We start from the raw sequence: 27,922 nt of genomic DNA, 5'->3' as shown, positions 1-27,922 counted from the left end.
AGCGATGTGAAGTGACAGCTTGAAAAGGAAATAAAATTCATTATAAAATATTCAATTGAATAAAATGTTATTAATATAGCACTTTTCACAATTGCTAATTGTTCAAAAGCAGCTTTACATGAAACAGAAACAAAGAAAATGCAGAAAAGCAAAAAACAAAAAAGCAGGACAGTTTTTAAATATAGTTTAGAAGTACATGAAGTTACATAGAGGTATTCACATTTCTTACAGTGTTATAATATACGATGGACCTGTAGCTCTAGATGCCATTATATGAATGTATATATTAAATATATTAATGTATATGACAATATAGACTTATGTATCAAAGATAATAATGTCATATCTTGTAATTCCATTCTTGGTAGGAATTCCTGTAGTATTTATCATCACCTCTATGACACATTGCATTACCACTTAACAGGTGTACTGCAGCCTACAATGTATTTTCTTTATATTTTTTATTTTTATAGTTTCATATTTTACTCTTTATATTATTATTATTATTATTTGCTTTTAATACAAAAAACATTGTGTGTTAAATAAAGCTCTTGATTTTTTCTGATCATTGCGGTGGACGGCGCGTAGTTACGGTAATTCTATTAACGCTGTTCTTGTTGCGCGTTTCCGTAATATTACAATGTTTACGGTAACTGAGTTTGCGGAAGTGGAGAAACTCGCATCGCTTCAAGTTCTGACTTCAAACTCAAATCGCAAAACTGCCCGTTTTCACAATGATGTGCTGAATAAGTTTGTAAACGTCAGATGAATCTGATCTAAGCAGGATAAAAAGTTTTGGGAGGAACAGATCAGAAATCACATCTGAAAGCGAAGGTAAATAAACTTTCGATTTCTCACAGTGCATTATGTTAAAAGTGAGCTAAAGTGAATACAAACAGGTTTTTAATGCCACTACAAGTTGGTAAACAAATCTGATCTTATGTAACGTAAAATTCATAGACCTGTTAGTCACGTTACACGAACAAAGCATTTCAAAACTCGGTATTATTACCAATGTTGAATAGACACAAACCTCACGTTTAGATATAAATTTACATTTAACTATGAAAGTGGAAATGTTTTACTTCCGTTTTTTGAAACACACAAACACACACGTGTGCACACAAAGTATACACACTTCCTGTTGTATATGGATAAAAACTTATTGTGGTTTTTAGTCTTAACACAAACATATGGTGTAACTATAAATAAAGCACACACACTCTGCATATATGACTGACTATATTAAAAACTGAAGTTATTGATAGTTGACATGACAGTTAAAGTAAATCCACATTGTTTTGTTCACTGAGTTAAAAAATGCTGTTACTAAAGATGTTGTTTTCCTCCTCAGGGTTTGTATGATCGGGATTAAGGGGCATCATGAGCCGTCCACCCTCCATGCAGCCTCAGACGTGCGGCCCCTGGGAGCTGAAGGAACGTTTGGGAACTGGAGGATTCGGGAATGTCACACTTTGGCAAAATAAGGTAGACAGATGTTATTTTTCTTTCTTTATCTTAACTGACCTACATTATTGAGTCCGAAGATCTGCTTGTCAATGCTCACCTTCCAAAGAAAACATTTTACAACACGTAATCATTAATAAAAAGATCATGACGTAATGATGAGGCAAAATCTGTCCTGCGATAGTCATTGGTTGCTTACATTAGGGTCACACTACGTTCGTTGGTGTCTTGCTCGTAAACTGTGCAACTTCTGGTGTAAACACACCCATCCTGTCATCTCAGGATAGCGTACAAAAGCCTAAATATAGAAGCACTTCAAAATTCCCACCCTTTACAGCATTCAGTCGTTGCTTAAAAGGTGAATGGAAATGCATCCTTATTAAACACTGACCTCTGTGTCACCAACATCCTCCTGAATGATGACCTCATGATCAGTCACTGACCACTACATATACACTAGCAGGTAAAGTCCACACACATACGTCTATATAGACGGTTTACTGACCACAGCAGTCATGCGTGATGAAGAATCCCCAAAAAGGTTAAACATTTATAGCATCAATTAGTTTTGATCTAAACTGTAACTGTGTTTAAACATAACCTTTGACCCTCTTTTAGTGTAGCAGGCACTGTTTGTGCTACAGATATGAATTATATATATATATATATATATATATATATATATATATATATATATATATATATATATATATATATATATATATATATATATATATATATATATATATTAGGCCTGTCAAAAGATTAATCGCGATTAATCGCATCCAACATAAAAGTTTGTGTTTACATAGCATATGTGTGTGTACTGTGTATAAATATTATGTATATATAAATACACACACATTCATGTATATATTTAAGAAATATTTGCATTTAAATACTGTATATACATTTCTATAATTTATATTATATATAAATATAAATATTTTATATATAAATATAATTTTTTTTCTTAAATATATACATGATTGGGTGTGTTTTTATATATAAATAATAATTATACACAGTACACACACATATGTTATGTAAACACAAACTTTTATTTTGGATGCGATTAATCGCGATTAATCTTTTGACAGCCCTAAAATATATATATATATATATATATATATATATATATATATATATATATATATATATATATATATATATATATTAGGGCTGAACGATACATCGAATTTTCATCGTCATCGCGATATGAACTCACGCGATGAACACATCGCAACAGACAGCCTTGACGCGATGAATGAAGGGAAAACGGTAAGCGCATGTAATGAACGTTTGACCTATCACGTTTATTCCTGAAGACATGCCCTGCGTCCCAAACCGCATACTTCCATACTATATAGTAGGCGAAAAGCACTACTTCTCGTACTCTTTGGATACTATATAGTATGGAAGTAGGCAGTTTAAGACGCACGGATGGTTTGCGCGTTCAGGGGAACCCCCAAGTCAGCTACGCTCAGATTGATTTGTGAAGTGTCAGTTGCGACGCTGTGCCTGTTAGCAAAAATGATGGCGAGAAAGGAGAGAATAGTGAGGAAAATGTGCTGTCAAACGAAGACCTTGTGGTAAAAAGGAACAGCACTTCAGCTGGAATTATTTTGGATTTAGGAGAGATGACGCCGCAAACACAGGTACTGTGGAAGCGGTGATTCACATATATTGCGTCTATTGCGCGCTCAAGTTCATTATTTCAAATGTATGTTCGCTCTGGAAGCGCCGTGGTCACGACTCGCACGCAGTTCGACGCGCTCTTTATTTCCAGGTATTTCAAAAACATTTTAACTTTTCAGAATGACACAAGCGCAGCGTGCAGGTCATGTGACAATAACCTACGTGTCTAGCATTTTCCACCCATTTTTAGGCGCGACATGTGAATGGCCTCTAAAACATGGAAAAAATATAAAATATTTATCGCAACTCACATCGTCATCGCAACATTAAACAATTTCATCGCACATCGCAACTTTTCCTCACATCGTGCAGCCCTAATATATATATATATCAAGTATCTTGTTGAGGAGAGATGTACTGTTACTTTAATACATAGTGGATGATATAATGAGAAGAAAGTTTCCTATTGGTTGACTGAGGGAGAGACCTGAGCACATTTCAGTGGCGGCCGTTGACTTTTTTTTTTAGGGCGTTCGATGCGAAGTTCATCACAACATGTGTGTAGCCCGTCATGTGTGTGGTTCGTATTTCAAAATGTGTCCTGCGTGTTGAGTGAACCGTGCATCACGTTTCTTGTCAAAATAAGTGCCTGCTGCAGACGCATCTAAAGGGTTTATGATAAAAGAGATGCTCGCGTTTGCCAGATACTCGCATAATCTCATGCGTAATCAGAGTTAAGTGTTAAGGGAGTGTCTTGCGTGTATTTTGTGAACATAAGCGTCTCTTTTATCATAAACGGTTTTGACGCGTGTGCAGCAGGCACTTATTTTGACAAAATGACGCACAGAACACATATTTTGAAAAGGCAAGCAACTCCGAACACTTAATTTGAACTTGCGCCCCTCGGATGAGCAGTCACGAGCCGCCACTGGCACATTTCCTGTAGTGCGACTGTACACACCCTGCCCATCATCACCCTCAAATGGTCTGCAATGACATCATGTCCTGTCGGGAATGTCATTGGGGTGTTGGCATTTCGGCTTAGAGAAGAGGATATTGATACCACTCACAAACCAGGGTGGAAATCCTGTGGACAGGATCTGTGTGTGTTTTCCATGTAAATTTAATGATGACAGGTTTTTTTGTACAATAGACAATTGTGTTTTTTTTTTTCTATTGCCACATGACGTTAAATCTGGTTCTTGATGCAGAACGAGTTAAGAACAGGTGATCAAAACCCTCTTACACATTTTTCTTAGTATTTTTGTCTTGTTTTCAGTAAAAATATCTAAAAATTCTTAAATTAAGATGCTTTTTCTTGATGAGCAAAATTACATAAGAAAATAAGTCTAGTTTTTAGACAAAAATATTAAATTTAAGTGATTTTGTGCATAAAACAAGCCAAAATCACTTAAATTTGATATTTTTGGTCTAAAACTAGACTTATTTTCATGGGTCATTTTGCTCATCAAGAAAAAGCATTTAATTTAAGAATTTTTAGATATTTTTACTGAAAACAAAACAAAAATACAAAGAATTTTTTTTCTTAAATAATTTTTTTGCAGGTTACTTATGTCACTCATATAATTGGATCCACCCACATAGGCATGATGTCATCAAAGACCCAAACTGATTACTCACCTTAATGCATTGCAACCTCTCCTCAACCGACTGGTGACGTCTTATTAATGTCACTAGGTGTCATTAATCATTTACATGTGAAATGAGCTGAAGACAATTTATGGGAAATGGACTCACTGTCATTAAGAGTGCTATGGTTTACAGAGAATCATATGATATGTTATGATGATACGGACCAGTAAGATTTCCTAACGTGTTGCCCTGTGTGTTTGTACAGGAGAGCAGCGTTCAGATCGCCATCAAACAGTGTCGGCAGGAGCTTAGTGCCAAAAACAAGGGAAGATGGAGTTTAGAGATCCAGATCATGAAGAGGTGAATATATTTTTTCCAATATCAATGTCCTTCTGTCTGTTTTTATCCAGGAATGTTCAGTTCACACAGCAGGTTCACTGTAACCTCATTCACACAGCAGTTTGAGTCCAGAAAATTTCTATAAAATTGGCAGATTGCCTTGTGTGTGAGCACAAACACATACCATAAATGTTTTGGGACTCTGGGACCTAGTAACATTGTCGTAACATTTACGGAAAACGTCCCATGTGAACGAAAGCCAGAAACAATGCCGTAAGGTGTCGTAGTGAGGACATGCGTTATCGCAACAAGTTATTATGGTTTAGCTTTCTGACACAGGGATTTAAATGCAGATCAACATTCACTATGACAAATGTCTGCAAATTGGACTGAAGCAGAGATCAGGAGATTGTCACTATCTGACCATTCACCAGCATAATAAGACTTATCATAAACAAAACATTGATTTTGGCCTGGTTTCTAGAGAGAGAAATTACAGATAATAAGCAAACTTGCTGCAGGACTTTTAAGAGACACTCCACTTTTTTCAAAAGTATGCTCATTTCCAGCTCCCCTAAAGTTAAACATTTGATTCTTACCGTTTTGGAATCCATTCCGCTGATCTCCGGGTCTGGCGCTACCACTTTTAGCATAGCTTAGCATGCTGCAGCAGGCGTAGTGATATTACGCACTGCTCGAAAATAGTCCCTTGGTTACTTTAAATAGCAGGGGACTTTTTTCGTTCAGTGCGTAATATCACTACGCCTGCTGCAGCCATGTCACAGCAGCAAAGTCCTTGATTATTACGCCAGAATGAGAGTATAGTTCCTAGATACATCTGCCTAGAAAATCACAACTTTTCATTTTCTGTTGGTCTTAGTACACAATGTAACTACAGAAGAGTCAAGTTTTAAATAGGAAAAATATCAAAAATCTTTGGTTATTTTTTAGCGCAATGCTAATGCTCTAATCAGATTCAATGGATTATGCTAAGCTATGCTAAAAGTGGTAGCGCCAGACCCAGAGATCAGCTGATATTTTCAAAAAAAAGTGGAATGTCCCTTTAAATACGTCGCACGGCATGTGTGTGAATGCACCCGCAGATTCTTGAAAATCATTGGCAGTGTGAATTAACCTAAACGAACTGAATGATCCCCGGTGCATTATCCACGTATTTTCCATAGTCTCTGTAGGAAAAGGGCTTATGAATCATGTTTGTCTTGTGAATCGGATACTCTGGTGCTGAATTTATCGTTTAATTTTTTTAAAGGAGTAGTTCATCACAAAATAAACAAAATAATTTATGTGTAATTTAAGTGTGGCTATTTCAGACGCTTTTATTTTCAGATCACAGCAGTTGTTTCTCATGTAAGACATTGTCATAACAGCATCATGGTAAAAACACTGTTTTTCATGCTTTTTTCCATCTTTCACCCCTTAGCAAAATAAATCTATTTTAAGGTCTATTAAGTGACCACGCACATTGTTATTCAGCTATTTTTATATATTTTATGAACAAAAGCTCTGAGCAAAACAAATAAGGATGAATTTATGACACCGCAGCAGTAAAACATTCACCAACAGTGTGTGGAATATAAAGTTGAGCAATTTTTTTGTGTCGTCACAACACCAAGATCATCTTTATATAGGAACAAGTGTGTCTGTGTATTTAAAGGCAAGTTTCCGGTCTGATGGAGTTTATTGTGGCAATGTTTATATTTGTTCATTTAAAGTTCAAGAGATTATAAATGTATTGCTAAAACACGTTACAAAGATTTTGAACTACGTAATACTGAATTGTGGAGTTACACCATTAAACTGTTTTTTTTTTTTTACATTTCTGTGTTTAGGATTATTTTGGCGGGGCTAAAACGGTGGCTCGATGACACACTGAACACTAACACTTCTGTTGGCAAATATTTATTTCAAACGATACCAGGACAAATCCCAGATGCATTTTCCATGTATTTTCCATAATTTCAGTGAAAATGGCATATGAATCACTTGTCTGGTAAATCGGATACTCTGGTGCTCAACTTGTAGTTTCATTCTTAAAGGAATTGTTCATCACAAAATAAACAAAATAATTTCTGTGGGGCTATTTCAGGCATAATAAGTAAAACTTTATTATAACACTTTAAAGGGACACAAGGCAGCATTTTTATGTTAATAAATCATCTTCGTAAGTCGGTATATGGTTAAATGACTCATTACATGACGAATGAAGACTCTCTCGCCCGCCCCTACCGTCTGTAGGAAGAATACCCCACTTGCAAGTTCGCTGTATCCGACCCGGTGTCCTTCAGTCTCGTATAGTCTTAGATATAGAACGCATTTACTCCCAGACACTAGGGGGAGCTAGTAGACAAATAATACTCAGACTTGCCTTGTGTGCCTTTAAAGGAAAACAGCACCGTTTTTCAATATTTTACTATTTTGTTACCTCAACTTAGAGGAATTATAACATACCTGTCTTTTTTCAATGCGTGCACTTAATCTTTGTACATCATGTCGTGAATGTGTTAGCATTTAGCCTAGCCCAATTCATTCCTTAGGATCCAAACAGGGAGCCACCAAACACTTCAACCTCGGTTGCATTAATATTGAGGGAAGTTTGAGCGCGAGGGGGAGTAGTCAGGAGTAGTGATGTTACGGCACGCTGAGGGCGAAGTGATGCAGACTAAGTGCTCTTCCGCCGTACAATATAGTTCTCATTTTTTATCTGTTAAAAATCGTCACGTTTTATTTTGTGCCACCATACTTAATCGTGTAACTCCTCATGTAACAGTCTTTAAATGGGGAAAACATGGAAGTGTTTGGTGGCTTCTTCAATTCATCCTTGTTAGATCCTAAGGAATGAATGGGGCTAGGCTAAATGCTAACACATTCATGATGACGCACTGGACAAAGATTAAGTGCACGCATTGAAAAAAGATGGGTATGTATTAATTCGTCTAAATTGAGGTAAGAACATAGTAAAATATTGTTTTCCTTTAATATCTATTTATTTCAATATCAATATATTGGATTGTGCAATGGTAATTTTTGTACACACTAAACAATGTGTTGTCTTAAATAGCTCTCACATTGTGGAGTGTTTCCATGATGCTGTGGTGTGGTTAAATAAATTGTTGTAGTTATATAGCAGTGGCTGTGTGATGATAGAAGGGGTTTATGTCTGTCGTATTCAGATTTATAGCCGTTTGTCCCCAGACATGGTCAGAACCACAAACCCGGACCCACTCCTTCTTTCTGTATATAACAGTACACAACAAACACAACACACGTGCTTAAAAAAACACAACCGAGTGACTAAATTACTAAATTATTACTTGTTTCATTTATAATTTAATCCAGCCGTACATGATCATATGAACTTTAGTTTAGCTTTTACATCACTCCTGCTGTATTTGTTATGGTGTTTGTATCTGCTTACATACTGACGTCAAAGACAGATGTGTTCGTCATGATTCATTTAATCGTGTAAATTGGAATCATCAGACCATGTGTGTTTGGTGTAACCGCCTTATGAGAGAGCAGTAACATAATATCGACATAACATTTCTGTGTTTCATCATTTCTCATGATGCATTAGTAACCCTTTTCGAGCACTACTTTACACTGCAAAAATGACTGTCTTTCTTAGTATTTTTGTCTTGTTTTCAGTACAAATAACTAAAAATTCTTAAATCATGAAACATTTTCTTGATGAGCAAAATGACCTAAGAAAATAAGTCTAGTTTTTAAACAAAAAATATAAAATTAACGTGAATTTGTGCTTAAAACAAGCAAAAAAATCTGCCAGTGGGTAAGAAATTTTTTCCTACATTTTTCTTGATTTAAGTGTAAAGTAAACTTATTTCAAGAAAAAATTCTCACCCCATTGGCAGATTTTTTTTGCTTGTTTTATGCACAAATTTCACTTAAATTTAATATTTTTTGTCTAAAAACTAGACTTATTTTCTTATGTCATTTTGCTCATCAAGAAAATGCATCTTGATCCTTAAAAAAATCTTGATGTAAGAATTTTTAGATTTTTTTTTTTTAGATATTTATACACTGCAAAAAAAATGATTTTCAAGAAAAAAAAATCTTAGTATTTTTGTCTTGTTTTCAGTAAAAATATCTCATAATTCTTGAATAAATATGCTTTTTCTTTAAGAGCAAAACGACCCAAGAAAATAAGTCTAGTTTTTATACCAAAAATATTAAATTTAAGTGATTAAAACAAGCAAAAAAATCTGAATTTTTCTTGAATTTTGCTTGTTTTATAATGACCTCAAGATTATTGCCTAAGCTCAGGGAACACTGTTGTTTATTTCATTGATGAAAGAAACCTGTGTGGGTACTCTGGAGTCCATATGGTTTTTATTTCTCTTTGTTCTGTGATGTTTTATTGGATCAAATCACAGGCCGGACCAACAAACCCATTTTAATTAAGAATTATGTACGCTGGATTTACAGAGCAGGTTATGAGCAGCAATGTGTACACCGAGTTCTGTGTGTCCGCATGTTTATAATGAAACGTCTCTCTTTTCTAAGGCTGAATCATATGAATGTAGTTGCAGCGAGAGAAGTGCCAGAAGAACTCCAGAAACTTGCCACAAATGACCTTCCATTACTGGCTATGGAGTACTGCCAGGGTGGGGACCTACGTAAGGTGCGTCACTTACAAAAGATCCACGGGTATACTGATATATTGCAGTGACCGATATATATGAAGAGTTTGGTTCCAAAACGCTATAAATCCATTTTGACTAATTTGGGTAAAAACGTGTTTTCTATACCAAGAAACTTATAAGATGAAAACCACTATTTTTTGTTTCAAACTTTCAAACAGCATCTTTAGGTTATAAAAACATAAAAAATTCAAATCCATAATTTGATTTTCAAAGATTTATTATAAATCTTATTACGGATAATTGTTTCCACAAAATGCAATAAAAAAAGTAAAAAGTTTTGCTCTAAATTTATTGAATCAATATATAAATGTGCATTAATCTATGCCATGTTATATTAATTAAGTTGACTAGTGGTATACATTAACGCGCCGCCATTATTGTTTACAATGCGTGGAATGGTGCGTTGTGATTTGTTGTGGGTTTAATGGAGGAAAAAAATGGAGAACCGATATTGGATTTTGCTTAAAATTAAAGGGATAGTTCGGCCAAAAATTATATTAAACCCATGATTTACTCACCCCCAAGCTGTCCGAGTTGCATATGTCCATCGTTTTTCAGACAAACACATTTTCGGATATTTTATAAAATGTTTTAGATCTTTCAGTTGATTAAATGTAATGTTATGGGGTCCACCCATAGTCCACGACCAAAAAAAGTGCGTCCATCCTTCACAAAATAAATCCAAACGGCTCCAGGATGATAAACAAAGGTCTTCTGACGGTAATCCGCGCGGTGTTGTTGTAGAAATATTCATATTTAAAACTTTATTAACGAAAATAAATACCTTCCGGTAGCGCCGCCATCTTAGTCGCTTCTGCATTCAGGATGAAAGCTTACGCAGCCTACGGAGGCTACTCTGCTGCTGCTCTGTCCCCCCGCCCTCCGAATTTGTCATACGTCACTAAGAAAAGTGCGGACAGCTTGGGGGTGAGTAAATCATGGGCTTAATATCATTTTTGGCCGAACTATCCCTTTAAGAATTAACTTTTTAATACTGACCTGATACAGTACTGATTTTGGCGGTTACTCATTTTTTTAATGCCGTTTATTGCGTTTTAAAACCAAACTCTTCATCTTATATATATGTGTATTTATACGTGTGTGTGTGTGTGTGTGTGTGTATATATATATATATATATATAAAAAAATATCAAATTTAAATGATTTTATGCATAAAACAAGCTAAAAATCTGCCAATGGGGAAAGCAAAAAATCTTGAACAATTTTCTTTACACTACATTCAAGAAAAATTCAAGAAAAATTTGCTTACCCCATTGATTTTTTATATATAGATAGATATATAGATATTTGGAGTTTTTATATGATTGGCATCGGCAAAGACACTTAAATGTAAAGCCGATCTGGGGTGCGTTTCCCAAAAGCATCGTTAGCCAACGAACATCAAAGTTCCATCGTTACTAACATCGTTCAACGATTTGGTGTTTCCCGAAAACATCGTTCTAACGAACATTCGCAAACTGCATCGCTAACTTGTGTCGTTGGAGCGACTTGACCTGTCGTTAGAAGCATCGTTCCTTGTTATTATCATATGTAGACTTACGTTGATCATGCTTTTGAACAAAATAAGCAAAAAACATGTAGTACAGTCTATATCCATCATTCTAAATATATTACAATTTTATTTTACGTCTTTACATTTGTAAACAGAATGAAAGCGCTGCATTTGAAAACTGTGCATGTGTGCAGACCTACGAGCGTTAAAGGAATATTCCATTTTCTTAAAAGAAAAATCCAGATAATTTACTCACCACCATGTCATCCAAAATGTTGATGTCTTTCTTTGATCAGTCGAGAAGAAATTATGTTTTTTGAGGAAAACATTGCAGGATTTTTCTCATTTTAATGGACTTTAATGGACACCACCACTTAACTCAACACTTAACAGTTTTTTCAACGGAGTTTCAAAGGACTCTAAACGATCCCAAACGAGGCATAAGGGTCTTATCTAGCAAAACGATTGTCATTTTTGACAATAAAAATAACACATACACACTTTTAAAGCACAACTTCTTGTTTAGATCAGGTCGTCATGCGCTAGCGTGACCCGACGCAATACGTCATCACGTCAAGAGGTCACAGAGGACGAACGCGAAACTCCGCCCCAGTGTTTACAAATGTGTTGGAAGAGGACCGTTCCTACGTTGTTGTATGTCAACTGATACTAATTAATGTCTTTGTGTCAGTTTATTGTTTACAATGGTCCGCAAATGTGCGTTTTATATATGTAACACGTGACCTCCCTACGTCACTACGCATTTACGTTAGGTCACGCTGGACCGGACCTAAACGAAAAGTTGTGCTTTAAAAGTGTATATTTGTTTTTTTTCTTGTCAAAAATGACAATCGTTTTGCTAGATAAGACCCTTATACCTCGTTTGGGATCGTTTAGAGTCCTTTAAAACTCCATTGAAAAAAACTGTTAAGTGATGAATTAAGTGTTAATTGTTGGTGTCTATTAAAGTCCATTAAAATGAGAAAAATCCTGCAATGTTTTCCTCAAAAAACATAATTTCTTCTCGACTGAACAAAGAAAGACATCAACATTTTGGATGACATTGTGGTGAGTAAATTATCTGGATTTTTCTTTTAAGAAAATGGAATATTCCTTTAAGACCCTGGGGAATCCCTGGGAGGAGAGACGTAAGAGGGAACTATCTTGAAAATAAACAACAGATAACTAAATCCTGATAACAAAATCAGTCTTCCGATACAATATATGTTATTTACAGCAATAATTTGACATTAAATCGATTTGCACAGATTAATTAGTACTTCACCTCCCATGTGACATCATCAACTATGTTGTTAAACCAACATGGTTCAAACGACGAATGTGCGACAAAGATACTATGCTTTCGAGAAACAGTAGTGACAAGGTAGTTCGTTTTTCCAACGATGCATCGTACTATGGTCGTTCAGCAACGAGTTGTTTGGGAAACGCACCCCTGAAAGACTGTAAAATGATGAAAAGATATTCACTTTTTAATATAATATTACTCACTTGTAAATATTTTCCAAAGCACAAATTTTCTGTTTGTCACTTATTCACTGTCATTACATTTGTGTTATATCTGTATTATATCAGTCAATCAGCATTATTGCTTTCTCAATATTGTTATCGGCATAAGCCATACAAACGACCCATGTTGGTCAACCGTAACTGTTGAATAAATTTTTTCTTGTGAAGTGGTAATAGTATGTTATTATTCAAAGAACCATGTAAATACCAAAGTTTATGAATATGATAATAAATTAGTAACATGGTGTTACCATCTAATGCAACTTTGGCACTGCTCGAGTACTTCATATAATATTAATCTTTGTGTTTTCTGTATGTACAGTATCTGAATCTGTTGGAGAACTGCTGTGGGATGCGAGAGGCCGCTGTACTGACCCTCATTCAGGACATATGTGAGATATTTTGCATTAAACCATCTCCATCTGTTAAATGTACAAACCACTCGAGTTTCAAAGTTTTACAGGAGAACATTCATTTATTAAACAGATTCACAACTCCCTTTATTTTTGTCATGAAAGTTCCAGCGGGAGTTATACAGCATGAGGTGTCCTGATTTATCACTACAAATTAAACACATGTTGGTAAAGTGTTACAGCTGTGTTAATAAAGTCACAGCATACAGTATAAAACATACAAATATATACTGAGTGAGCATAAAGATATGTGAGAAGTAAAGAGTTAAACGTTGTCTGCGGGAGATTTTGTGTTTCAGTTTCTGCTGAATTTGTGTCACATCTCTTGTAAATGTCACAGTTTAAACTGAGTTCATAATTTGACCCAGATGTGCTGGTAAAAGTGAATCATTTGTATGCTTTTTTTGCCAGAAACACACACACACACACACACACACACACACACACACACACACACACACACTGCAGAAAGTACCGAAAGTACATTTAGGATATATTAGATGTCAAATGGAGAAAGTGTGGTGATGGGTATGTGTGGGGTAGACGTGTGAACTATAAAAGAAAAGTTGATCTAAAAACATGCATTTCTCTGTCAATGCACACAGACTCACTTACTATGACATTTCAGGTGACCTTTGACCCTGTTGCCTCAATCACTATAGAGGCATTATAGTGACACTTTAAGCCGAAGTATAGTCCATTTTTGTATGTGTACGTGTGCGCAATTGTCGTCAAAAAATACTTTGCAAGGCTGTGCGTTCGACCATGTGGGTACTTTTGGGTACACGTTATAAAACAGACGACACTCTAGGTTGTTCATTTTCCTGTATGAGTCAAACACATATTAAATACACATCGCAGATCTGGGGCACCATTGACTTCAGTAGTATAATTTTTTTCCTTTTATAGAAGTAAATGGTGCCCCAGATGTTTTTTTTTAAACATAAGTATTGTGCTGTTTAAATAAAACTGAATATAAAGTAGTTTTCTTTGCAGTATTCAAGATCTGGAATTATTGCATCTTTTTTTTTTGTTTGTCCAGTTTCAAATGCATATTTTTACATTTTCATTAAAAATAAAATCTCTCTCTCTCTCTCTCTCTCCCTCCATGTCTCCAGCCTCAGCGCTCACGTATCTTCATGGGATGAGAATTATTCACAGAGACCTTAAGCCAGAAAACATTGTCCTTCAACAGGGAGAGAAGCGGGTGATTATTTTAAAAACATTTACATTGATTTATTTGGCAGATCCAACTTACAAAAAAGAGAGGGGGCATATAATGAAAATCTAACTTTTTCCTTGTTTAAGTGCTATAATTGGGTTGCCATTGCTTCTATCAACCTAGAAAACACGAAAAATATCAACCCAGTAACTTAGTTTTGGTAAACCATTCTCTGCAAGGATATGAAAAAAATAGGTCATTGAAATATGGCTCCCCTTGTGATGTCAGAAGGGGATCATCTTACTATGATAATACCTCCCCTTAATCTGCACTATCCAACCACGGCACTGCCTCATGTTTTTTTTTTTTATTATTGATTTTTATTGAAAATTTTCCAGTTATAACCACAGAACAGACAAACAAAAACATACAGCAGTCTCAGACCTTGTAGACAATAATGAAGAAAAAAAAAAAGAAAAAATAATAATAATTATTATTAATAATAAAGTGTAGAGAAATAGTTAAAGATGTAGGCACTGCCTCATGTTTAAATACAATCTGCAGACTTTTCTCTCAAAAAAGCGTAGAAAATTTCAATTTTGTAATGGATTATGACTTAAAGCTGGATCTCTCTGTCCTTCCTTGTAGTTGGTTCACAAGATCATAGATCTGGGTTATGCTAAAGAGCTGGATCAAAGCAGTCTCTGCACATCATTCGTCGGGACGCTGCAGTATTTGGTTTGTATACGAGTGTTCTTCAGACTCTTTCATTTCGATGGTGTTCGAGTGTTTTTATCTCTGTGTCTCTCTTAAGGCCCCTGAGCTGTTAGAGCAGCAGAAATACACGGTCGCAGTGGACTACTGGAGTTTAGGGACACTGGTGTTTGAGTGTATCACGGGATTCAGACCTTTTCTACCAACCTGGCAACCTGTTCCATGGTACATTAATACACGCATCACTCAGATGTGCTTACATGTGATACTTGAACACAGATCAATTTATCTCTTTACTTTCACTTAAAACACACCTTGGGTTCGAACCCAAGGAACAAATATACTGATAACTTTTTTTGGATAAAAGCGTCTGCCAAATGCATAATGCAGTCACTCCAAAAAAAACCGATTATGTGATCGCATGATTCAATGCATAATCAGCCAAAGTCCACATATTTTTGTGGGGGCAGCATTTTTTTCAAATACGCTGCACTTTCGCCGCATAAATTGCAGATTTCCATGCATGATTTCATATTCCCCGCATTTTCATAGCAAAAAGTCATATATATCTTAGCAACAAAAATTGAAAAATGTTGAATTTACTTCACACAACCGCAGCCATGTCCCCTGTTGCTATGGGAACGTTATTAAGCGACATGAACATCATTGAAAAGCTGCAAACCGCAGTTTCTGCAAGTTCCCGCAGTTTTTGCAAGTTCCTGCAATTTCACTGCATAAAATTACATAAATATACCGCATGTTTCATTGGATTTTTTTAAGAAAACGTGCTGCAAGATCAAGGATTTTTGCCTGCAACAATCACAAAAAAAAACTCCCCATTTTTCTGGAAGGACTGATAATGCATGTAATGTAATGACAATTCATTAATACAGGCCACACTTTTACACTGCAAAAAATGATTTTTAAGAAAAAAAATTCTTAGTATTTTGTCTTGTTTTCAGTAAAAATATCAAACATATTTTAAATTAAGATGCTTTTTCTTGATGAGCAAAACAACCCAAGAAAATAAGTCTAGTTTTTAGACCAAAAATATCAAATTCAAGTGATTTTGTGCATAAAACAGGCAAAAAAATCTGCCAATGTTTTCAGTAAAAATATAAAAAAATTCTTAAATCAAAATGTAAGAAGCAAATTTTTTTTTCTTAACACTAAATTCAAGACAAATTCAAGAAAAATTTGCTTACCCCATTGCCAGATTGTTTTGCTTGTTTTATGCACAAAATCACTTAAATTTGATATTTTTGGTCTAAAAACTAAACCTATTTTCTTAGGTCATTTTGCATATAAAGAAAAAGCATCTTAATTTAAGAATTTTTTGATATTTTTACTGAAAACAAGACAACAATACTAAGATTTTTTTTTCTTAAAAAGTATGTACTGCTATATACTGTTTTTTTTTTTTGTCATTACATTACATGCATTATCAGTCCTTCCAGAAAAATGGGGAGTTTTTTTTGTGATTGTTGCAGGCAAAAATCCTTGATCTTGCAGCAAGTTTTCTTAAAAAATGCAATGAAACATGCGGTATATTTATGCAATTTTATGCAGTAAAATGGCAGGAACTTGCAAAAACTGCGGGAACTTGCAAAAAACTGCGGTTTGCAGCTTTTCAATGATGTTCTTAAGTCGCTTAATTACGTCACTTCATAACGTTCCCATAGCAACAGGGGACATGGCTGCGGTTGTGTGAAGTAAATGCAACATTTTTCAACTTTCTGCTAAGATATATATGACTTTTAATATATTATGAAATCATGCACGGAAATCTGCAATTTATGCGGCGAAAGTGCAGTGTATTTGAAAAAATGCTGCCCCCACAATAATAAGTGGACTTTGGCTGATTATGCATTGAATCATGCGATCACATAATCGTGTTTTTTTGGAGTGACTGCATTATGCATTTGGCAGACGCTTTTATCCAATAAAAATTATCAGTATATTTGTTCCTTGGGTTCGAACCCATGACCTTTTGCACTGCTGCTATTACAATGCTCTACCACTGAGCTTTACAGGAGCACATGATTAATTATTACTGTCAGTAGGACCTGAGGCTAATGCATTCATGTTGGATTATTTCAACCCATGGTTGAGTAAAAATATGGACAAACCCAACCATTGGTTTACATTAACCTAGAAAATGTCAACCTTACATTACCAGTACAAAGCCAATAAAATATTCAATGTCCCAGCATTTTATCAGTTTGCGCTTCAAGCCAAGAGCTCATTTATAAAAAAACATCAACCTTTATTGTTCGAACAGGTAAAGATAATATTATTGCTTTTACAGGTTGTTGGTCTAGCGATCACTTTGCTGTGATTGGCTGCACTCCAGTATCGTATCAAATATTGGTTCTGAGATTTCATCCAGACTGACGCCGGTACTGCTGGGTGTGTTGCAAAATAAGTCCAGGTCATTGAACTTTTCATCTTTCTCTCTCTCTCACCAGGCATGCAAAGATGTTAAATAAAAAAGAAATGGATATTATGGTTTATGAGGACCTGATGGGAGAGGTTCAGTACTCTAAGCATCTGCCTAATCCACACAACCTTAACAAGTGAGTCAAGTGAGCAAACGAGCTGTCATCTCCATCATTACAGGTCTTAAAGGGACACTCCACTTTTTTGAAAATATGCTCATTTTCCAGCTCCCCTACAGTAGATTTACATGGGTCTGGCGGTACCACTTTTAGCATAGCTTAGCACAATCCATTAAATATGATAAGACCATTAGCATCGCGCTCAAAAATAACAATGCCCACATTTTCCTAAAAAAAAAAATTACACATCTGTATTATAACATCTGTGTTCAAATGTGTTTCAGACTGTTAGCTGGTGAACTAGAGCGCTGGTTGCAAATGATGCTGAGATGGTCTTCTAAAGAGAGAGGCAAAGATCTGAGGCAACTGAGGAGAGAAATTCCTGAAGCTGTAAAAGATACGGAGGACGACAGTAAAGACGCTCAAGAGGGCACCAAAGACTCTCCGAAGGCAACTTGTTTCTGCTTTGATGAATTGAACCGCATTTTGAATCTGAAGGTAAGTCACAGAGAACCTTGAGCAACCTTGAGCGTCAGAAGAGATGATCTGATCTACGCCTGTGTCTGTCTCTTCAGCTGGTGCACGTGTTGAACATGACCTCTGCAGAAATATTCTCATACACCGTGCAGCCGGACGAGGATGTGGCATCCCTGCAAGAGCGAATCGCACAGGACACTCACATTCTGCCAGCCAATCAGGAGCTTCTCCTGGAGGCCGGACTCGCCCTGGAACCGCACAATAGCGTCATGCAGTGTGCGATCGATTACAGCGTAAGTTCAAGCGTCTTCGATACACTAAAGAAGATGAACGTTTTAATGTATGTGACCGGTTTGTGTTGCGTGTCTCAGCTGTTAGACACGCGACGTGCCGAAGAGCCGCTGGTTTTCCTGTTTGATCGTTCCTGCTGCAGCTACGAGCCGCACTTCACACCCAGAGTCCTGCCTGAAAACGTTCGGTTTGTTCGTAAGTGTGACTTTTGATCATGATCCTTTTTTTAGCACATAACTGAACTTTAAAGGGATAGTTCACCCAAAAATTAAAATTCTGTCATCATTTACTCACTCTCATGTTGTTACAAATCTGTTGAACACAAAGAAAGATATTTTGAGAAATGTTTGTAACCAAAACATTTGTGGACCCCATTCACTTTTCCAAAGTAGGAAAAAAAGAATACTATGGAAGTGAAAGGGGTCCACGAACGGTTTGGTTACAAACATTTATCAAAATATCGTCTTTTGTGTTTATCAGAACAAAGAAATGTATACAGGAGTGTGAGAATTTTCATTTTTGGGTGAACTATCCCTTCAACACTGCTGCATCCTGTGGTTTTTAAACTGATGTCTTGTGTGATTTAGAGAACGACCCCAAGCGCCCATTGGCATACGGCCCTCAGAGACGCACATGTGGTCAAGCCTGGCACGCCATACGCTCCCTTAAAGAAGACTGGCAGAGACTTCAACAGGGACAGAAAGTGGCCATGTAAGACATTACAGAGTATTTCACCCTGTGCTTTATGGTGCGTTCACACCAGACGCTTAAGAGGCGGCAAGCGCGAGGGATTTAAGGGCGATTTATAGTCGTGCGTAGGTGCTACGCCGTAGCTACGGCGTAGGCTATCCGTAGCCTGTGCGTAGCTCTGCGTAGCCTGACGCGCACCTCACAAAATTCCTAACAGCGCGTCGGCTCTACGCGGACCGCAAGCTCTGTGATTGGTCCACCAGAACCCCTCCCGTCAGGTAAAAAAACTGCGTCATAGGTATTTCCGGTTGAGACGGTGAAAACAAAGATGAGCCAAGTTGAGGAGTGATGTAACTCAAAGTGCAACATAAGTCGCTGTTTATTTACTTCCATCATTGCTGGTCTTCTCAAATTATACACAACAAGTTGCTATTTCTTCCTCGTTTGTGGGTTAACTTGCTTAGCTTCTTCTTCTCTGACGACTTCTGCTGCTACTGTGGTTACACGCGTGATTACTGCCAACCAGCGGTTTCGCGTGTGTTTGCACGTCGACGGGGACGGCGACGCACAAGTATAAATGAAAACCGACGCGGAACCTATGCCATCGCTGCTACGCCGTAGGACCTACGCACGACTATAAATCGCCCTTTACATGTTAAGTCAATGCAAAAATGCGAATAGACACCCTGCTAATGGCAAATGGTGCCTTCAGCGTGAATTGAGCGTTGTTGTGTGATCCGTGCAAGTTGAAAAATCTGAACTTTGTCGGATTTATCGCGCAGCGTTAACCAATCAGGAGCTTGCTCTAGCAGTGACGTAATTCCAGGAAGCGAGCGGATCATTGCTACACGAGACATCTTCGTACTTTTACAGGAATTAAAAGGATCTTGTTTGGAAGAAAGTGAGTGAGGAGGTCGAACAATCTGATAAGTTTAGTTAATTTGAGCTATATAAGCCCCTCCCATGATGCGGATTTACGTGTGAATGTCTCGAATGACTAGAATTTCACGCGTGAATGAAGCGAGTACACTCTAATAGGGCATACACACCAAACGCGAGTTCAACTATTAGATTACATACAAAGACATGATCAGAGGCGTCCTCGCGCGGGGCGATGCGAATTGGGCGGCGCGATTGCCGCGAAAACACGCGCTATACGCCTCAAACACGCCTTAGCGGAAGTTGAAAATATTCAACTCAAGCAAAAATTTGCATGACACAAAATTTTATCCCGCGAGTAATCTAGAGCAAGCAAAGCGATGCTAAGCATTTGGTGTGTACGTAGCATAAATGTTCAAGCATCCAACTACGCAGGAATAGCGCGTTTTTGCCGCTTCTGGTGTGAACACAGTCTTAGGATGAGCCAAAGGCACAATATGTAATTTTCACCAGTAGAGGTCGCTAAACAACACAACGGCAGCTTGATGGCGCTGTTAAACAATGATGAATTGATTAGAGTTCACTTTTACTGCTGATAGGACAGTGGTAGTAGGATATGGTAGTAAATGGTGCTTCTGATTTAAAGCCCAAAAAAGTCCATCCATCCTTCACATGACATCCACATTCAGGGGTTAATAAAGGCCTTCGACAATCAATTTGGTAAGAAAAGTATATATTAAAACTTGCGCGTTCACGACAGCGTGCTTTTCCAGAGTAGGACGTAGTGTACAAGACGTTTTGGAGATGAGACAAGAAAGACAAGACTCTACATCCTACGTCATATGCTGGAAACAGACTCTCTTGTGAACTTGCGTTACGGAAGCTAGTTATTTTAGTGTGTAATGTTTAAAATATTGATATTTGTCTTACAAAATGGCATTGGTTGCCCTCAGAAGGCCTTTATTAATCCCCTAGAGCCGTGTGAATTACTTCTGTGAAGTATTAATGGACTTTATTGGGATTCAAATCAGAAGCACCATTCACTACCATTATAAAGCTTAAAACAGCCAGGACATTTTCTAATATAACTCAGATTGTGTTTGTCTGAAAAATATAATCATATACATCGAGGATTGCTTGAGGGCGAGTAAATTATGGGGTTATTTAAATTTTTGGCTGAACTATTTCTTTAACTGCACCACAAGTTTGGTGATTGTGAGCTATGGGTGAACAAGATTGACGTACAAGGGGGAGTGAAAGTGGCCTTCTGATTTCTGTCTCGTTCATTCATTCTCTCTGTTCGCAGAATGAGTCTTCTCAGACACAATGGAACGTTGTCAAAGCAGAAGAATGAGATGGTGTCAATGCATCAGAGACTTAAAGCCACGTTGGAGTTCTTCACCACCAGCCTGCACATTGACATTGACAAATACCAGGAACAGAGAGCTTCTGGGATCGGTACTGACATAAAACACGCGCACATGCTCTGGAGAATGACGTACTAGTGTACGGCATTTAAAACAGTTGGAAGCCGTATGCAATGACGAACATTTAAAGATTTTGAAAATCACTGCCTTTATCATTATAGTTCATTCATCACATAGTAAATGTGCTTTAAAGGGCACGTATTATGCAATCCACTTTTACAAGGTGTTTGGACATAAATGAGTGTTGGAAGTGTTCGTTGAGCGATATGCCCCATTTTGAGATTGTCATATCGTCAGCATATGAGATCGCCAATACACGATAGTGAATTTAGTGTTTGAGAAAAAGAGATTTTGAGATTTTTTTTTGCTTGTTTTATGAACAAAATCACTTAAATTTGATATTTTTGGACTTATTTTCTTGGGTTGTTCTGCTCATCAAGAAAAAGCATCTTAATTTAAGAATTTTTTGATATTTTTACTGAAAACAAGACAAAAATATTAAGAATTTTTTTCTTAAAAACATTTTTTTGCAGTGAATGAAAATAATCCCTCTACTTATTTTTTAATCCTTATTAAATCAATGCAGTGTCATTAGACATGCTGTTTTGATTATCTTGTTAATGTGACATCACACTGATAAAGCCCTGCCCACGGCCACTGACCTACAATCCTGCATAACCATAGTTTTACCCTCAGCGAGTCGTACGCTGTCTGACATATCTCACTGCAACAAATGACTTTCTTACTTAGTATTTTTGTCTTGTTTTCAGTAAAAATATCTAAAATTCTTAAATTAAGATGCTTTTTCTTGATGAGCAAAATGACCTAAGAAAATAAGTCTAGTTTTTAGACAAAAAATATACAATTTAAGCGAATTTGTGCTTAAAACAAGCATTAAAATCTGCCAATGGAATAAGAAAAAATTGTTTGAACATTTTGTTTGAATTGTTGTTTACACTGCAAAAAAGTATTTTCAAGAATGATTTTCTTGTTTTCAGTAGAAATATAAAAAAAATCTTAAATGAAGATGCTTTTTCTTGATGAGCAAAACGACCCAAGAAAATAAGTCTAGTTTTTAGACCAAAAATATCAAATTTAATTGACTTTGTGCATAAAACAAGCAAAACAATCTGCCAATGGGGTAAGCAAAAAAATCTTGAACTTTTTTCTTAAACATTAAATTCAAGAAAAATTTGCTTACCCCATTGGCAGATTTTTTGCTTGTTTTATGCACAAAATCACTTAAATTTGATATTTTTGGTCTAAAAACTAGATGTATTTTCTTGGGTCGTTTTGCTCATCAAGAAAAAGCATCTTAATTCAAGAATTTTTTGATATTTGTACTGAAAACAAGACAGAAATACTAAGATTTTTTTTTTTTTTTGCAGTGTATGAAAAAGAAAACTTTTTTCAAGATTTTTTTCTTATTCCATTGGTAGATTTTTTTTTTTTTTTTGCTTGTTTTAAGCACTAATTTACTTAGTTTATATTTTTTGTCTAAAAACTAGACTTATATTCCTAAGTAATTTTGCTCATCAAGAAAATACATATTAATTAAAGATTTTTTTTTTTTTACTAAAAACAAGCCAAAAATACTAAGTAAAAAGTCATTTTTTGTAGTGCTCAATAGTGAGATACTTTTTTCTCAGATTATCAGATCTATTTTTTAACAAAAGCGCTCACTGTCTGTTGTTAAGGGAGTGAAAAGCTGTAGCTCATTTGCATTTAAAGGTACACACACATAAAAAATAGGGGTATTTTGGACATGCTATAATAAATGATCTGTGGGGTAAACTTAACAGACAATAAATGCACACCTGAGACTTATATTAATACATCTTGTTATAATGGGCATAATATGAATGACTGAATGCTGATTTGATGTGTTGTTGTCCTAGCGTCAGAAAAACTACTGAGCGTCTGGCGTGAAATGGAACAAACGGCTCTCAACTGTGGACAGGTAAAAGTGTTTGTGTATGTGTGTGATGTGCAATGACAGTCACAGTGTTTTATTGTGTGTGTTTGTGTGTTTCAGACAGAAGATGTGAATAAGTTGGAAGAGGAGATGATGACGTTACAGACCGATATAGTGGATATTCAGAGACAGCCGTGGAGAAGTGGAGAGGCTTTAGAGACACTGTAAACACACACTATAACCATTCACATAAGCATACTTTCAACACATTGTCTTATCTAGAAGTTGAAATGAGTAATCATTTGTCAACCAAATGTTATTTTGTTACATTTATTAACACAAACACTCACCTTTTTTGTGTTGTGTAGTGAGGTGAAAGCGATGGATTTGTTTCGGAAACTAAGAGAGAAGCCCAGAGGTAAGAGACAAACTCCAGATCTACAATCTTCGGATTTGACTGTGGTCTGACACGATCTCCCATACGTCTGTTTCCAGATCAGCGTTGTGTGGGTGATTGTCAGGAGGTCATCAGACTGGTCGTCCAAGCAGTGCAGTTCTATGAGAGGAAGTTACGGGACTTTTACACGCACTTGAGGTTTGTTTCATCCTCACAAAATCGCATATTAAATGCTATCTTGGTAGTCAACTTACTAGGTTTTAGTACAGAGCTCATGTTCATGTCTTTGGTTATGTGTTTGGATGCAGTAAGACGATGGTGTGCCGTCAGAGAGTTCTGGAGCTGTTGCCTCGTGTGGAGGGGATGGTGAGCGCGATGGCTGAAAATGAAACTCAACTTCTTCACTTGCAGGAGAAAAGACAGAAAGAACTGTGGAATCTTCTCAAAGTGGCCTGTGTAAGACGCACATACATACACCAACATTTGCAGTATACAACAGAGCACAAGATAATGTATCCAGAGGTGTAAAAAACTCCCAAGTATTTAAATTTTTACTCAAGGAGTAGTTCACTTTCATAAGAAAATGTCTTTTTACTCACCCCCATGTCATCCAAGATGTCTTTCTTTTTTCAGTCAAAAAGAATACTTGAGTACTTTACACCTCTGCTAGTTAAGTCATGTGATAATAAATCTACAGCAATATGGTTTGAAAAAATGCATACTGTTTATTGAAAATAGCAGATAATATATAATGTGTAGTGTGCAGTATTTAAGTGTATTGTATGTATGTATGTATGTGTGTTGTATAGAGTAAAGTTCGAAGTCCAGTGAGTGGAAGTCCAGATGATGGTCGAACTCCACCAGGTCCTCTGTTACCTCACAGACCTTCACATCCCAGCAGTCTGGGCAGTCTGCCTCAGATGTGAGTCAAATCATCACATTTACACTCATTTTAATTTGTTATTAAAATCTGTTGTTATCTTTTGGTTTATAAAGTTTCACAAAATACTTTTTACATGCACAATATTTTGATTGTGAGTCACTGCATATAAGGATACAGCTTATGACTTTGCATGTATTTGCATGTTTCCATCACATGCGTGCGTGTTTGTGTGTCTACAGAGATGACTCTCACATTGTGATTGAGGAAAGTAAGTCGTTTGAGAATCGTCTGCAGAGTTTAGTACAAGAAACCATACAGGAGACGGAGAGCAGCATGCAGGTAACAAACACACAGACACGAGAGACACATCAGGGGGATTCTCACGAAATTAGACTTATGAGGTGTCATGAAACATTTTGATAATAAAAGTAAATGCTATCAAAATAAGAAGCATACAGTTACAAACATCTCTTTATGTACTATTTTGCACATGATTTCAAATGACATCATACAAACCAATTTTGTTGTTTTTTTCCACATTTAAGGGGAAAATTTTCATTACCACAACATGTCCATGACTGGATTTGGGTTCTTTGACATGGAAATATTTATAATAAAAAAATCTAAAAAATAAAAAGCTTCAGTGCATGTTATACTATAAACATTTACAGTAAAGAAACATGTGGTATTTGGTGATCAATGGTAAATGTAGAGACAATAATAAGGAATATAAATGTGTCCAAGACCAATTTTCTCATCCTCCGCAACAATTTTCAATCATTGTTTAAGCCCTCAAAGAACTAACATTTTCAAAAAAAAAATTGTTGGATGGGACATAATTGACTGGTAAGCAGTTCTTATTTTTATCTCCAGATAAAAGTTGAAATTTTGTTTGTTTTAGTACCTAGACAACATTTTAGTTCTCATTACCGAAACATGAGTTGGTAAATGCATATATTTAATGTAATATCATGTTGCTGTAATGATAATTTTTTATAATGATAATCCAAAAAATGTAAATAATTCTATAGGAAATATTTTTTAAATCCTCTAAAAATAATGGTTATAGTAAGTTCAGACCTTAATCTTATATTGCGCAAAAAAATGGCTTCAAGGGCTTTTAGAAAAAAATCTGATGCTGGACACCTTCTTAATCTGGATTTCGTGAAAATCACCCATCAGTGATTATATACAGAATGTTATTGATATTTGTCTATCTTTAATTCACCGTCAGATGTTAAGAGAGTGGAAGTGGTTGAATGGAGGACAAGATCTGGCTTAAGAGAACGTCACATACACACAATGCTCTACTGACACCAGCTGGAGAAAACGCGATACTGCAGGGAGTGATGAACACAAACTTGTTTCATGTCCTGAAGGATTTTATCCTACACTTCCATTTTATTGTTCCCTAAAGTCCACTTATTTTAATAAGTATTTTTTAATGATAATTTTCATCCTGCGCTCTTCTGTAATGTGAAATGAGCAGCTGCTCCCACACATAAGCTGTGTGTTTGATGTCAGGTTATGTGACAGATTCATCTGTTCCTGCAGCTCAAAGGTCATAGGTTTGAATCCCAGGGAATACACACATACTGACCAAATGTATACCTTAAATGTACTGTAAGTCACTTTGGATAAAAGCGTCTGATAAATGCATGCATGTAAATTGCTTAAACTGTTCAGAGCAGACTAAGACGATCTTGAATCTTTTTAAAGTAAACTTGGGCTACTTGTTTTTAGTGTTGAAAGTTTGAGAAGAATTTACAATATCACACTGCAAAAAATGATTTTCAAGAAAAAAAAATTTTCAGTAAAAATATCAAAAAATTCTCAAATAAATTAATAAATTAAAACAACCCAAGAAAATAAGTCTAGTTTTTATATCAAAAAAATCAATTTTAAGTGATTTTGTGCATAAAACAAGCAAAAAAAATCTGCCAATGGGGTAAGCAAATTTTTCTTACATTTTTCTTGAATTAAGTCTTTAAGGAAAATGTTCAAGATTTTTTTGCTCACCCCATTGGCAGATTTTTGGCTTGTTTTATGCACAAAATCACTTAAATTTGATATATTTAAGACTTATTTTCTTGTTTTGTTCATCAAGAAAAAGCATCTTAATTTAAGAATTTTTAGATATTTTTACTGAAAACAAGACACAAATACTAAGAATTTTTTTTCTTGAAAATAATTTTTTGCAGTGCAATTATTTCACACAACCAGAAACAGTTCAAAGTTATTTTCCATTACTCTGCAGGTCCTGGGGTCTCATTTATAAAACGTGCATACGCACAAAACGGGGCTCAAAACGTGCGTACAACACGCAAAGGTTGTGATCTATAAAAAAAACAAACTTGATGGGAAAATGGTTTTGCAGGGTGGGATCTGAGGATGATTAATGTACGCATACTTGCAGGTGATCTGTGACTTGTAAAGGGAACATTGCTTTGTTTTATAAGTTGTAATATATTTTGCCGTATGCCATTTTTGGCTTTTGTGCGTATGTAGGCTTTTAGTAACAGTCCTACGTACAGTTTTAAAATTGAGACTCCTGAACTGTAAATCACGACTTTATGAAGACGTGATCTCATGAAATGTGTACAGTACGGGTTTATTAAGAATTATTTGTTTTTACTAGAAACTGTTAAGTTTGTGTACATCCGTTTTCACTGTGGGATAACAACGCCTTTGTATTTTGACAAAGAAAGGATAAAAACATATCCGGTATTTTCGAGTAAAATGTTTATGTCTTGTGTAATTCAAAACATACATTTGTTTAAGTACCAGATGAGTGTTTGCTATGTTTGAAAGACGAGAAAGATAGAGACTCATTTCGTCAACAATCTTCTTTATTTAGTTCCACAACACACAGACTTCTACTTCTCCATTTGTAACATAAACCAAGACGTTCTGTGAAGAAATAAAACTGCAGAGAAGGTTGTGAACGGTCCAATATCTCCACTACACAAAACATAGATAAGAAACTTAAATAATAAAACAATACGGTATGTTTGGCAATGAACATCATAAAGAATGAAAGTGGAGTAACGTTGAGTGATATTCAGAGGCGTCTTTCTTATTTCTCATTAAATGTGAACTTTGTTTCCAACCTTAACTGAAACAACAGCATAATCTGGATATTAAAGATAACGCTTACAGATACAGATGTCCATTACAAACAAATGATATGTAATTTTAAAACCTACACGCATCATTAATAACTCAGTACAGACTCCACTGAAGATGCAGAGAGATTTGTTGTCATGGTGATGTTACACATAGAACAGATGCTGTTTGGGCAGATTAGTGTAGCCAGAACCATTTCTCACTCGACGGGGGCTACAAGGTTTTTAATTT

General features: G+C 35.9%; 1 protein-coding gene across 1 annotated transcript; it reads left to right on the top strand.

Moving 5' to 3' along the window:
* The first annotated feature begins 654 nt into the window (after nt 1–654).
* On the top strand, nt 655–27,790 carry ikbkb (inhibitor of nuclear factor kappa B kinase subunit beta). The gene is made up of 22 exons (XM_065248311.1): nt 655–834; nt 1,355–1,488; nt 4,964–5,058; nt 9,580–9,697; nt 13,082–13,151; nt 14,291–14,379; nt 14,983–15,072; nt 15,149–15,273; nt 17,517–17,624; nt 17,891–18,104; nt 18,182–18,376; nt 18,455–18,569; nt 18,962–19,085; nt 21,250–21,401; nt 23,269–23,330; nt 23,406–23,509; nt 23,654–23,703; nt 23,781–23,880; nt 23,991–24,138; nt 24,492–24,604; nt 24,805–24,904; nt 25,800–27,790. The coding sequence occupies exons 2-22, from the start codon at nt 1,384–1,386 to the stop codon at nt 25,845–25,847; spliced, it is 2,325 nt and encodes a 774-aa protein (XP_065104383.1). The 5' UTR covers nt 655–834; nt 1,355–1,383; the 3' UTR covers nt 25,848–27,790.
* The last annotated feature ends 132 nt before the right edge of the window (nt 27,791–27,922 follow it).

This window comes from Paramisgurnus dabryanus, chromosome 11, assembly GCF_030506205.2.
Source record: "Paramisgurnus dabryanus chromosome 11, PD_genome_1.1, whole genome shotgun sequence".
Taxonomy (NCBI): domain Eukaryota; kingdom Metazoa; phylum Chordata; class Actinopteri; order Cypriniformes; family Cobitidae; genus Paramisgurnus; species Paramisgurnus dabryanus.
This window is presented reverse-complemented; position numbering and strand designations above follow the sequence as displayed.

What these genes read in the sequence shown, in the direction of transcription:
- ikbkb (XM_065248311.1), top strand. Translation starts at nt 1,384, where the DNA reads ATGAGCCGTCCACCCTCCATGCAGCCTCAGACGTGCGGCCCCTGGGAG. An exon ending in TCGGGACGCTGCAGTATTTG is followed by an intron (nt 15,073 to 15,148) that starts GTTTGTATACGA and finishes GTCTCTCTTAAG; the next exon opens with GCCCCTGAGCTGTTAGAGCA. An exon ending in GGAGAGGCTTTAGAGACACT is followed by an intron (nt 23,510 to 23,653) that starts GTAAACACACAC and finishes TGTGTTGTGTAG; the next exon opens with TGAGGTGAAAGCGATGGATT.